The 11,841-nt window shown below is 44.6% G+C and overlaps 1 protein-coding gene across 1 annotated transcript; it reads right to left on the bottom strand.

Annotated features, from left to right (window-relative positions):
• Positions 1-7,358: 7,358 nt before the first annotated feature.
• ELAC1 (elaC ribonuclease Z 1) lies at positions 7,359-10,479 on the bottom strand. The gene is made up of 3 exons (XM_010583029.1): positions 10,323-10,479; positions 8,442-8,909; positions 7,359-7,822 (listed from the first exon to the last, which is right to left on the bottom strand). Exons 1-3 carry the CDS (start codon positions 10,477-10,479, stop codon positions 7,359-7,361), a joined length of 1,089 nt encoding a protein of 362 aa, XP_010581331.1.
• Positions 10,480-11,841: the final 1,362 nt, after the last annotated feature.

The raw sequence follows: 11,841 nt of genomic DNA, 5'->3' as shown, positions 1-11,841 counted from the left end.
TGCGCCTGCGCGCCCGCCGCCCCGAGGTTTGTCGCGCCGCCGGCAGGTGGAGAGCGGAGCGGGCGGGCGCGTTGGGGGGTTTATTTTTGTGGTTGGCGTCCGGCGGCGCAGCGCCGGGTGGGGCAGAGGAGCGCTGCTGGGACCGCAAGGGTACCCCCCCTCCCCCCCCCAAAAAAAGGCACAGCTCCAAAAATGCAACCCCAGCAAATGCGCAGGCGTGACCCCTGTAAGTGCAAAAAGCCGAAAATGCGAGCCCCAGAGATGCGAAGCCCCAGAAACGCAACCCCTGTAAGTGTAAAACCCCACAAATGCAACCCCCAGAAGTTGGATGACCTGTGCAAATGCAACCCCAACAAATGCACAGGGCCACAAATGCAACCCCCAGAAACGCATAGCCCCGCAACTGCAACTCTCATAAATGTACGGCTCCGGTCATACAACCCTCATAAGCGCAAAGCCCTGCTAACACAACCCCAACAGATGCACAGTCCTGCAAGTGCAACCCCACAAGGGCAAAACCCCAAATATGCAACCCCAACAAATGCACAGCCCACAAATGCAAACCCCACAAGTGCAAAATCCCACAAATGCAACCCCCAGAAGTTGGAAGCCCTGCAAATGCAACCCCAAGAAACGCATGGCCCCGCAAATGCAACCTTCAAGAGTGCAAAGCCCCACAAATCCAACTCCAACTTTTCCCCTTCCCCACCACCTCGTCCAGCAAAAGCAAACTCCCCAAAGGAATTCAGCTGAAAAGAAAAAGCTTAATTTTTTTTTAAATTAGAAGGTTGGGCCACTGTTAGAATACAAAGCAGAAGGGAAAAGGTGCACAAAATACTGTATCCATTGCAAAAATGCCAATATATTTTTGCTAAATAAGTGGGGCGTTTGCCAAGCTGCTCGTGTGCTATCGCAGCTACTCTGGTAAGAAAAAAGAATGATGGGAATTTTCAAAAATTGTTATATTGCCGTACCAAAATTTCCTGCTCACACTATTAAGTCATTTATAGCCACTTCCACATCCTTAAGAATATCTTAGTGATGAAAAGCAAGTAAAATGCAGCTATATTTGTCATCTTTTCCTGGGTAGATGTAATTGAAGCCTCTTCACACCAGGATTTGCTGAGTGTGTTGCAAATTATCCATTTCTAGAGTTTTTGAAGCATTACGGATGGGAGATGAGAGCTCCGGTCCCGTGCAGGACTTGTGGACCACGGTGCAGCAAATCCACGTGCTCGCGGGCTGCCTACACCAGCCTCTGTGCTGGCAAGTTACACACCAGCGCTTCCCCTGCCTCTCCAAGGTATATCATTTAAAAAAAATAAATCATTAAATAATTTGCAATCTGTAAGCACAGTCTCTTCCCCCTTGTGCTTGCAGAACCAGCTGCAGCCCCTCATCCAGGGAGACGATTTGCTCAAATATGGGGATGAAAGCTGCAAAACGTTAATGCTGAGCACCAAGCAGCGTAATTTTCAGACTTCCCGTTGGTTGTATTATGGCAAAGAATAAGTTTAAATATACTATGTTAAATTTCCTTCCATTGGCAAACCATTCCTGGTTTGCTTTCAAGGCATACCATGAACCAGAGCCCCATCTAAACCATTGGGATGCAGCAAACTACCATTACCGACACTGTGTATTAAACATCTTTTCAACAGGCAACCATCTTTATAGGCAAAAATTTTGTTTTTAAGAGTGGAGATGAAAGCGTGTTGGGAAATTCGGTGCAATCTTTCACCTTATTTCACAAGCAGGTGTGAACAAGCTGCAAATTCAACAAGGAAATCCCCAGTGATGACACTGCAGCTGGGTTATGGGGCAGTGAGATTAATTCACCGCTATAGCATGAATGTTGTATTAAATCTGAAAGGATCTGAATTAGGTATCTCAATAGTACTGTACGCATCGCGGTAACTCTCTGTGTTTATACATATGACCATTTTGAGGTTCATAAAGCAATCACTGCGATGTCCTACTCAACTGGATGGTAAAACGTGGAATTTGGGGGTGCACAAGCCATTGAGTGGGTGCCACCATCAGTCTCCAGTGTCCCCAGCTTGGTGCGGTGTCCACGAGCCTCCATGCGCAGTGGCTGTTGGGGACACGCGGCGAATCCCACCACAACCAGCACCAGTACACGAGGAAAGGACTGACCTGGAGCTGTAAAGGGACTGGGGTGACCCCCAGGTAGGTGCTTCACCAGGCAAGATGCTGAGCTGCTGCCTCATATTTTTCCAAAGCCAAACAGCTCCAGCAACAATTAGTCCTGGGAAGGACCTTTGCAGGCCATTAAGGCAATTTTGAAAGGCTGCAGAGACACCATGTCCAACAAAATGGTACTTTTTCTAACCGCCTAAACGCCTTTGAACTCAAACATTTTTCAAATATCAAATGCTGGTACTAGCAGGATCAATTTAACATGTTGTGGTTTAGCATCCGTACCCATCCCCCTCCCCAAAATGTTACTTTGATCAAATTTCTGCAACTGATTCTACCTCAAGATCCCAATCAATATGTTTTCATTATTAATAAAAAATGCATTAAGTTGTTCTAGTGACTATGTGCCAAACCACCGATTTCAGTGAGACCTGGATCAGTCCTACCACCTCGCCAGAAATTAGATTTCTAGAATGAAACCACCCGAGGTAAATAATTAATAATCTTTTCCTTATAAATGAACATAATTCAGTAAGAGCAAATTATTTTTAAAGTCTGTTTAAAAAAAAAAAAAAGCTCCCAAATGAAGATCGTGTTTTTTCTACACAGACAGATGAAGAGTCCTACCATGGGCCACGAGGAGAGAGGTTGATACAAAAAGCTGAACCACCTCTAGCATCAGGGATTCCTTTCCTGGCTGGGTTTAGAGCCCAGACTTGGTCTCGGGCTCTCCATCCTCGACACACACTGCACCACGCTTAGAGCATGTAGGAAACTTATTTCTCAACCTTTTTCGCAAGCTCATGTGGATGTCAGCAGAAGGAAGATTTACCCTCACTCCCTTTGATCAATGCTCATCAGCTACACATAAAACTCAGGAACAGCTCTGCTGTTACAAAACTCTTCATATCTTATTTGCTCCCTCCTCCTCTTTCCCATAACATAAAAAAGCTTCTTTCGCAGTTTATCAAGTCCCTCCACTGGTACCAGCTAAAAAAGGAACCAAACTTAGAGGAACTCTTCCAGGAAAGCAGAAGAATGTTTAAAACAAGTCATTCAAAGCTACAAAAAAAAAACACCAAAACCAACTTCATTTACATACCCAGAACTTGTTGAAACACCCTTCCAGTCCCTGCAGGACCAGACCAGAGTCCTTTTCCTGCTGTCAAATGAAATACTCTCAGGCAGATCTGTTTTAATGCAGAGGAATTTTGTTCTCCAGTAATTAACAAATGGTTAATGGAAAGATAAACTCATTGCAAAAATATGGTCCAAATTTTTCTGACACACATGTTCCCATTAATTTAATTCAAGTCTCACTAGCAGTCAGATTTATGAAGTAATTTAGTATCCAGACTTAGATATGAGAGAAGAGTGGACCACAGTAAGCAAAGACACATGAGTCTGCTAAGAAAGAGACAACTATAACTTGATTACAAACACTGAAATATATTAAATTGAAAATATAGGGATTTCACATAACTCCAGCACTAAATGTACCCTCATTCACCAACATACCAAAAAGAAACCATTTTAAAAAATGACAGCCATATAGTTAATCTGGCCTTCAATACAGACCAGGCAGCTTGCACCTTTTCTTCTCAGTTTAGATGAAACAAGCATTTCCTCCCTCGATCATCCATGCAGAATAAATTGCCATAAAAAAATGCACTAACACATCAACTGGGTGCAACAAAGTCCCCAGACCTAATACTTGAAGAAGACCTGGCCTGCTGCTTCGATTTGATACACTCTTCCCCTTGCTGTTCTTTATCCAAATTGACCCATTCTTATTTAGGATTTAGACCCTAAACCATATTTAGGATGTAGCTATGTGGTAGGATTGACCCAGTGTATCAGCTCAGTACTGCTAAAAAGGGGGGTCCCAAGCAGCTCCCCATTTCTGGCCAAGCACTTCTGCACCCTCCTTTGTTCATAGAATCACAGAATGGTTTGGGTTGGAAGGGACCTTAAAGATCACCTAGTACCAACCCCCCTGCCATGGGCAGGGACACCTTCCACCAGACCAGGTTGCTCCAAGCCCCATCCAGCCTGGCCTTGAACACTGCCAGGGATGGGGCAGCCACAGCCTCTCTGGGAAACCTGTGCCAGTGCCTCACCACCTGTACAACGAAGAACTTCTTCCTAGTATCTAATCTAAATCCACCCTCTTTCCGTTTAAAACCGTTACCCCTTGTCCGATCACTACATGCCCTTGTATACGGTCTCTCTCCATCTTTCCTGTAGCCCCCTTTAGGTACTGGAAGGCTGCTGGAAGGTCTCCCCGGAGCCTTCTCTTCTCCAGGCTGAACAACCCCAACTCTCTCAGCCTGTCCTCATAGGAGAGGTGCTCCAGCCCCCTGATCATCTTTGTGTCCTCTTCTGGGCCTGTTCCAACAGGTCTGTGTCCTTCTCATGTTGGGGACCCCAGAGCTGGACGCAGTACTGCAGGTGGGGTCTCACCAGAGCGGAGCAGAGGGGCAGAATCCCCTCCCTCGACCTGCTGGTCACGCTTCTTGTGATGCAGCCCAGGATACGGTTGGCTTTCTGGGCTGCGAGCACACATCGCCAGGTCATGTTCAGCTTCTTGTCAGCCAACACCCCCACATCCTCCTCCACAGGGCTGCTCTCAGTCCACTCATCACCCAGCCTGTATTTGTGCTTGGGATTGCCCCGACCCACGCGCAGGACCTTGCACTTGGCCTTGTTGAACTTCATGAGGTTCACATGGGCCCACCTCTCAAGCCTGTCGAGGTCCCTCTGGACAGCATCCCTTCCCTCCCGCATGTTGACCACACCACACAGCTTGGTGTCCTCGGCCAACTTTGGCTGAGGGTGCGCTCAATCCCACTGTCCGTGTCGCCGACAAAGATGTTAAACAGTGCCGGTCCCAATACCGACCCCTGAGGAACGCCACTCGTCACCCATCTCCACTTGGACATCGAGCCATTGACCGCAGCTCTTTGGGTGCAACCATCCAGCCAATTCCTTATCCACCGAGTGGTCCATCCGTTCAGCCCTCGTACAAGTTGTGCAGCAAGACAGCTGGCTAATCGACTTGGTAATCCAGCCAAAAATTAGCCCAGGGGCCATTTTCTTGCAGGCTAGCAAGAACCAGTGATCGTTTAGCCAGGCAAGTGCTGGACCGACACGCTGAGCTGTACCACAGGGACACTGGGACCATGGGGCACGGAGGAGCTCCCTCCATGCCGGGAGCCTGCGCCATCGATTCATTTCACACATCTACCCACACCCTCTGTCATTTGAATGGGAACTGAAGATATTCCTGAATTCACAGCAATTAACTTAATCAGACAAATGCAAAAATGTATTTACTGCTGGGATGGATAACCCAGCTCTGGAGCAGTGTGATCCAGCACCGTGGGGAAATGAGCCGCAGCAGTGGGTGCACACATTTCGGGCTGCATAGGCTTTTAGATTGTCCCGTTATTATTTCCATCCTTCAATTTTCGCATTTGCAGGTGGTATCCAGTGAACTTCCACAAAGCCTTGAAGTTGTTCCCTAAACTTCGTATCACAACTGTGAATGGCTTAGAAATAGGAATTTTTGGTTGTTCCAGTGTGGAAGCAGATGTAGCAGAGCAGGTCAGGACAACAAAGTTATTCTTTCACTGTATGAAACATTGAATAGCTGGAGTCCGCTCAGCTTTTGATGGCATAAAGCAGAGTGTGATATCAAGATCTCTGCACCTGCCATTGATTTTTATCCTACAAAAGAAAAACAATGCACGGGGGAAAGAATGTGCCACTGCATGATCTGTGAACTCTTGCCCGCTTTACACCATTTTTGAGAGAAGTCACACAGATCAGTGAGTTTCTGCTCCAGAAGTCATGTTATTAAAGTTCGCAACTTTTCCCAGTATTTTTTTTTTAAGAATCAAAGACTTCCTATACATTTGAAGCATATTTGAAGCACAAAGTATTAATGCTGGTGTAGTTCAGTTTTCATTTTTTGGAGCTTTGTTATTCTACATTTAAAGCAGGGAGGGAAATTGTGTATTAAAACTGATTTCTTTTCCACCTGTACTACCATCAACATAACAAAAGTACAAGCACAAACTCTAGCAGCTGTACTTAAACCTGTCAGTGTTTTCAGTGTTTTATTAGAAAGCTACGAAGTGTTTCAGCTTTCAGAAATCCATGCTAGGGGGAACATATTTAGGGTAGATTTTTCAAAAACACCGATTTTACTTTTGACCAGAAAATTGAGCTACAATTTGGGAAACTCCAACTTCTAGTTTGTTTTGAGGTGGGATAAAAAGGAGATAAAGCTGGTCTACATGTCCCTTAACTGAAAGAATAAAGTCACTGCAGAAACAGACTGAGCTATACACAGGTGAAATTCCTCCCGTAGGGGTATTTCTACAAGCGCAAATATGCTTTTATCAGGATAATTTGTCTTTGAAAATGCACTTGGAGGAACACTTTAGGGAAGACTGCTTGTCATCTGCCCAAAGACTTCCAGAGCATACTTCCAAAACTTTATTGATGCAGGGAATAGGTATGCAAACTTAGGGCTTACGCCTCAGAGCTTTGAATGAACCAAATTGTTAAGAGTGATTCACTTTTGACAGGAAGCCTAAACTATATTTATTTATGAGGAAACTTCATATGCAAGGGAGAACTAGAAGAGCTCCTTAACTTCACCATAGCAACACCCCCAGTTACAAACACTTGGCAGAGTTATAAATACTTTATTAGTTTCAGTACAATAGTCCTCTTACACAGAAATCAGGTAACAGTTACAAAAGACTGTATAAAAGTTTGAAATATGTGTTATTCAAAAGCAAGGTATCTTAAATTCTGGTGCAGAACACAAACCTTCCTGGAGGCTGTATTAAGCCAAATGACCCAGTGCTCTCCTCTAGGAACCCGCGGTCCAAGGAAAACCCCTGGACTGCGAAGGCCTGCCTACACATGCGGTTTCTGGGGAGGTTAAGTGGCCGAAACCATCACTTGGGAATTTATTCCAAGTTCCAGACATCTGATTATCCTTTTTTCTTGCTTTACAAAAGCAGCGCTAACTGTACCTGGCACTCTCTCCAGTTTGCAATGGGTCTCTGCGTGCCACAGAAGGGAACTAATTTGGATACCAGAAACCCTACTATTATTTTAAAGTGTTATCCAATGCCATCCTACTTTATGTCTTCATGCAGAGCTTGCTAACACTACTGTTTTTACTTTTTCATTGGAATTTCTATTGTCATAAAATCCTCAGCTAGTGTTACTTCTTGACCATCTAACACTGACTCTGCCTGTCTCTTCAGTTCGGTGATGCCTGTATCTCCCTCACCTCTCTGAGCAGCCGGTTTATACCGCTGACTGAAGTGAGTCAAAACCAGTTTCTTAACTTTACACAATTTTGCAAAATCTGCTGCCATTTTTGGAGTGCTGTGACCATGCTCTCTGGCCTTTTCCTCTTGGGTATCATCCAAAGTGGCTTCATGTATCAGTACATCCGCTTCACAGCAAAGCTTCACGGCCGCATCTCCAACCACCCCTGAACAATCCCCTAAAATGCAGATTTTTCTTCCAGGAATAGGGTCTTCTAAGACATCAGAAGGAGAAATCGTTATTCCATTTTCTAGAACAACTGCAGTTCCATTCTTCAGTTTCCCATATAAAGGACCTGGTTGAACTCCTGGTAAATAAAGGCAAAAGAGGCCCTAAGTATTATGATGAGTGTCAGGTTTAAAAAAAAAACCAAAACATTTAAGAAGAGATATGCTATATAGAGAGCTGTCTCACTGAAAAAATACCACCTCAGTATCAATAGCAATTGATATCTCACACACTTCATACAAATAAAGAGCTTGGAACATTAGCAGGAAGTGTGTTTGAAGAAAAACTATATTCTTTATGTTAAAGTCAATAAAGTCATGCAAATACACTGGCCATACATTTCCCTGAAAGCCACGTTGTGCTTTTTAAACTTTAACATGTGAACTTGTTTGCTCTTCCCAGTATGATAATAGTCTGCGATATTTATTGGCTCTAGTGTTATACACCAATTCAGACTGCTGCATTGGTATGAAGTATTAAAATGTCTTTAATAGAAAACTGAATTAAAACAGATTACTGAGAGATACAGCAGCTCTAATTTGCTAGAACCCCTAGAAAGGAGGCCATAAAATGACTTCAGCTGCCTGTGAACCCAATTTTGTTACATTTGCTGAAAATGCGAGTCGCTAATCAGCCTGAACACATGCATTTAGGCATTTAAAAAATTAAGAAGAGGAAAAATAAGTCAAAGTAGTTACCAAGGTCTTTCAGTTTCTGTACGTTGAGTTTACCGGTCCGGGGCTTCTCTTCCACCACAAAGCCAAAGGAAGGAATGCGGTGACATAGGCGAAATGCTTTCAGAACCAGCTGCTCATCCTCAATCAGCAAGTAAGAGTCTTCTACTGGATCCAGGTGGAGTATTCTCCCTTGTGCTCCCTCGGGAGATACCTCATCTCTGTCCAAGTAAGAAAAATCTCTGAATTCTTCTGCGGGGCACTGGTCCCGTGTAGGCACCAGCTCATGAACAGTGTAGGGAAACAGAAGTTGTGAGTGGGAGAGCTCCATACTCCTCCATATGAAGTTTCGCAGTCCTAATGGTCCATAAATATCAACAGGTGGTTTGTTTAGGTCAGGGCTACTTTGGAGGCTAAGTGTACACAGCAGGCCAGGAAGTCCAAAAAAGTGGTCACCATGAAGATGAGTTATGAAAATCTTGGTAATTCTGCCTATTGATTAGAACAACAGGAAAAGAAAAATAAAACAGAAAAAGGTAGGAAAATAAATGAACGCCATAACAAGTCAGAAATAATCACTTTTTGGCAAGAAGTAGGAAATAAAGAAGGAGGGAAATGAAAATAAAACCAGTATTTAAGAAATAAATCCCAAACAACAAAGTGGTTTTTTTTCTACAGTAGCGATTAAGTTTCCGCACAAGGTTTATTTTGGCTTGATTTGTCGTGAAAAGGCTGCCGAGACAGAAGTTTTAGTTGCTTCTAAGGAAAACGTGCTACAAGCATGGAACAGAATCGACTGGTGACATCTGCCACATTAAAACACAAAGAAGTGCCGGAAAGTGGTTGCGCTTTCATACATTACACGGAAACTGTAGACTAAAGAGAAAGATAAAGTGGAATCTGTATTGTTCCTAGTTTTGAATCTAGCACATGAAATGAACATAATCAAAAAAGAAAAAGAATCCAGGTTTGATTTCAAAGTTTTTTTAAAAGGTAAGAACCCCACAGATCCCAACTGGTTTGTTTCAAACAGATGAAAAATTGCACTGAAAGATCTGGGCTTTGTTTCGCATCTGAGTTTGTCTCCAGCTCTCAGGCACCAGGCCCTGCCCTTGCTGGATTAAAAAAGCCCCAATTTTTCTCTCACTACAGACACATGTACTTTAATCAGCCTGCCTCAGTCTCCTCTGCTAGCTGAGCTCCCACTTCCTCGCGGTACGGCACTTTCTCCAGCATCTCTTAGGACTGAGCAATAGGAAGGACAGAATCTCTTTGTTTTAAGAACAATTTAGTAAAAATCACTAAATTTAGTAAAAATTAGTCTATTCACTTGGTCATTAAACCCCCTGATAGCTTCTGATTTTGGAGGAGCAGGAGGTTGGTTTTCTGTTTGTAACTGATAAATCCATCTTTATAACATGAGAGTCCAAAGTCTGCTCTTGCCGCTGTAGACCGCAAAAGCACAGCGACTGAAGGTTAAGTCTGGTTTCTACTTTATTTGCTCAAATGTGAAAGTTACCGCGAATACACACAACTTCACTTGAAAACAAAAGCACAATATTTATTGCCAGGAAGACTCACAGCAGGTACTGCCTACATCTGCCTTCAGACAAATACAAACTGTGCCAGTTAAAAGCTGGTCTGTGGTCCACATTTGAAATTACAAAGCCTAAGAAATTAATGCAGGAGAGTTTAGTTCTCGAACACAATTCTTTACCAAAGCGCAATCAAGCATTACTGCACAGCAGGTTCAGCAACTCCCACCCTTATGCAGCACCTTCAGATGCTCATGCATGTTTAGTACGTACATATTCAAATACCGTGAGCGCAAGGACAAAGTATTTTGTTTAGATCTCATGAAACTTTTCTCCTTCCTACATCACAATACCTTTCAACAGCACAAACCTGCTTTGAGATGGCTCTTCATGAATTGTGTCTGAGTTCCCTCTCCGCAGTCAAAGAGCCAGCACTCTCCTTCCCTGCGAAGCACTAATGCCGATGCTCCTCTTGTTGGAGACGGATACGCTGAGCCTGTGCCGAGGAAAGTTATATCCATTGACATTTTAAATATGTCGGTATGCCACCTGAAAGAGAGATTTTGAGCTGCTGAGCATATGTATTTATGCTGGGAAAGAGACATTTTTGCTTTAAATGAAGGCAGCCTCTCTACTTTAGTGTGAGGATCAAATTGCCCTTCCCTTAAAAAATAAAAATAAAACCTCCCTGGAGTAGGATATGACTTTCAGACAACACATATTACAAGCAGCAGACTTCCTTTTTAAGCCAGTGGAAGGTTGCAAACACTCAGCCCAAAGGTAAGACGTGACCTTTGTTTGTTACCTGAAGAAACAGCCCTAGCCAGCTGGAGATGCTCTAATCTTTAAACCTGCTATTATTTATTTCTTTTTCCCTTTACTGAAACTTTGAATTTTTCTGCATACGCTTTCCTCTACAAGCCTTTTCAGAATGACTAACACCAAACAACCCCTTGCTGACATTTAAACGCCGTTACTGGACGTCAGGAGCGGCCAGCCCAGCAACGCAGAGGGGAAAGATTCGCTCCCCTCAAAACAACTTCAGAGACCGCAAAAGGCAGGAGCAACTGGATTTACTTTGCCTTTGCAACGGCATCCTTGAAAGCGACGGGTGTTTTACTTCTCATTAGTGTTAAGTGAAAAATTAAACACTACGTAGCTTGAAGGCTGTGTGACAGATCACGGGTCACCTATAGTGGCTGAAGGATCTATAAAATCAGGTGCCGTACCTCTGTTGTTTCCGTATCCGCTATATTGTCCAGACGAAGCGGCCGGCCGGTCCGTAGGAGCAGGACAACCTTCCTGAAGCTGCGTTAGGAGCAGAACTTCCAGGTCCACGACTCTAAGGCTGTCTGGCCTTACGGGGTCTGCCTTCTCCAGCCGGGCTCTTCCCAGACTTAGCTCCCACCTCGTTTTCAGATGTATATCCACCTCATTTCAAACTCCAGGTGCCTCAACAGCTCCAGATACCTTTCAAACAGAAGAATTACTGTTTCTCAGGTTTAGTTGCTTTTAGAGGAGCAGCCCTTTTCCCTGCTGTGCTAGCTGGGTCCTCCCAAGCCCACCAAGGTGCAACGTGTCATTACCTGACCTTGGTGGGGGGGCAAGAGGGAAGGGATAAACCTCTATCACACCCCCAAAACGGCAAAAATAAACATTTCGCTGCTTCTTCCTCGGTGTAAAAGCAGATGAACGACTTCTCAGCTAAACTGGCTTCGGGCCCGGTGCGTCGGTGGGCTGGGACCTGGGGTCAGCCGTGTCCCCCCCCGAGCCCTACCGAGGTCTAACCTCTCCCAAAAACCTTCATAAACCGCCCGACCACCCGCCCCTCAGGCCGCCCCGGGCCTCTGCCCCGCCGCCTTCCACATCCCCCCCCCCCCCCCACACAC

This window comes from Haliaeetus leucocephalus, unplaced genomic scaffold, assembly GCF_000737465.1.
Source record: "Haliaeetus leucocephalus isolate CR32 unplaced genomic scaffold, Haliaeetus_leucocephalus-4.0 Scaffold866, whole genome shotgun sequence".
NCBI lineage: Eukaryota > Metazoa > Chordata > Aves > Accipitriformes > Accipitridae > Haliaeetus > Haliaeetus leucocephalus.
Note: the sequence above shows the minus strand (reverse complement) of the source record. Positions and strands in the feature narration are given on the sequence as shown.

Excerpts from the sequence above, each read along its gene's own strand:
- ELAC1 (XM_010583029.1), bottom strand. The coding sequence starts at position 10,479 with ATGTCAATGGATATAACTTTCCTCGGCACAGGCTCAGCGTATCCGTCT. Across the intron at positions 8,910-10,322 it reads GAAGAGCCATCTCAAAGCAG|GCAGAATTACCAAGATTTTC; the intron begins GTTTGTGCTGTT and ends TCTAATCAATAG. Across the intron at positions 7,823-8,441 it reads ACAGAAACTGAAAGACCTTG|GAGTTCAACCAGGTCCTTTA; the intron begins GTAACTACTTTG and ends TTTATTTACCAG.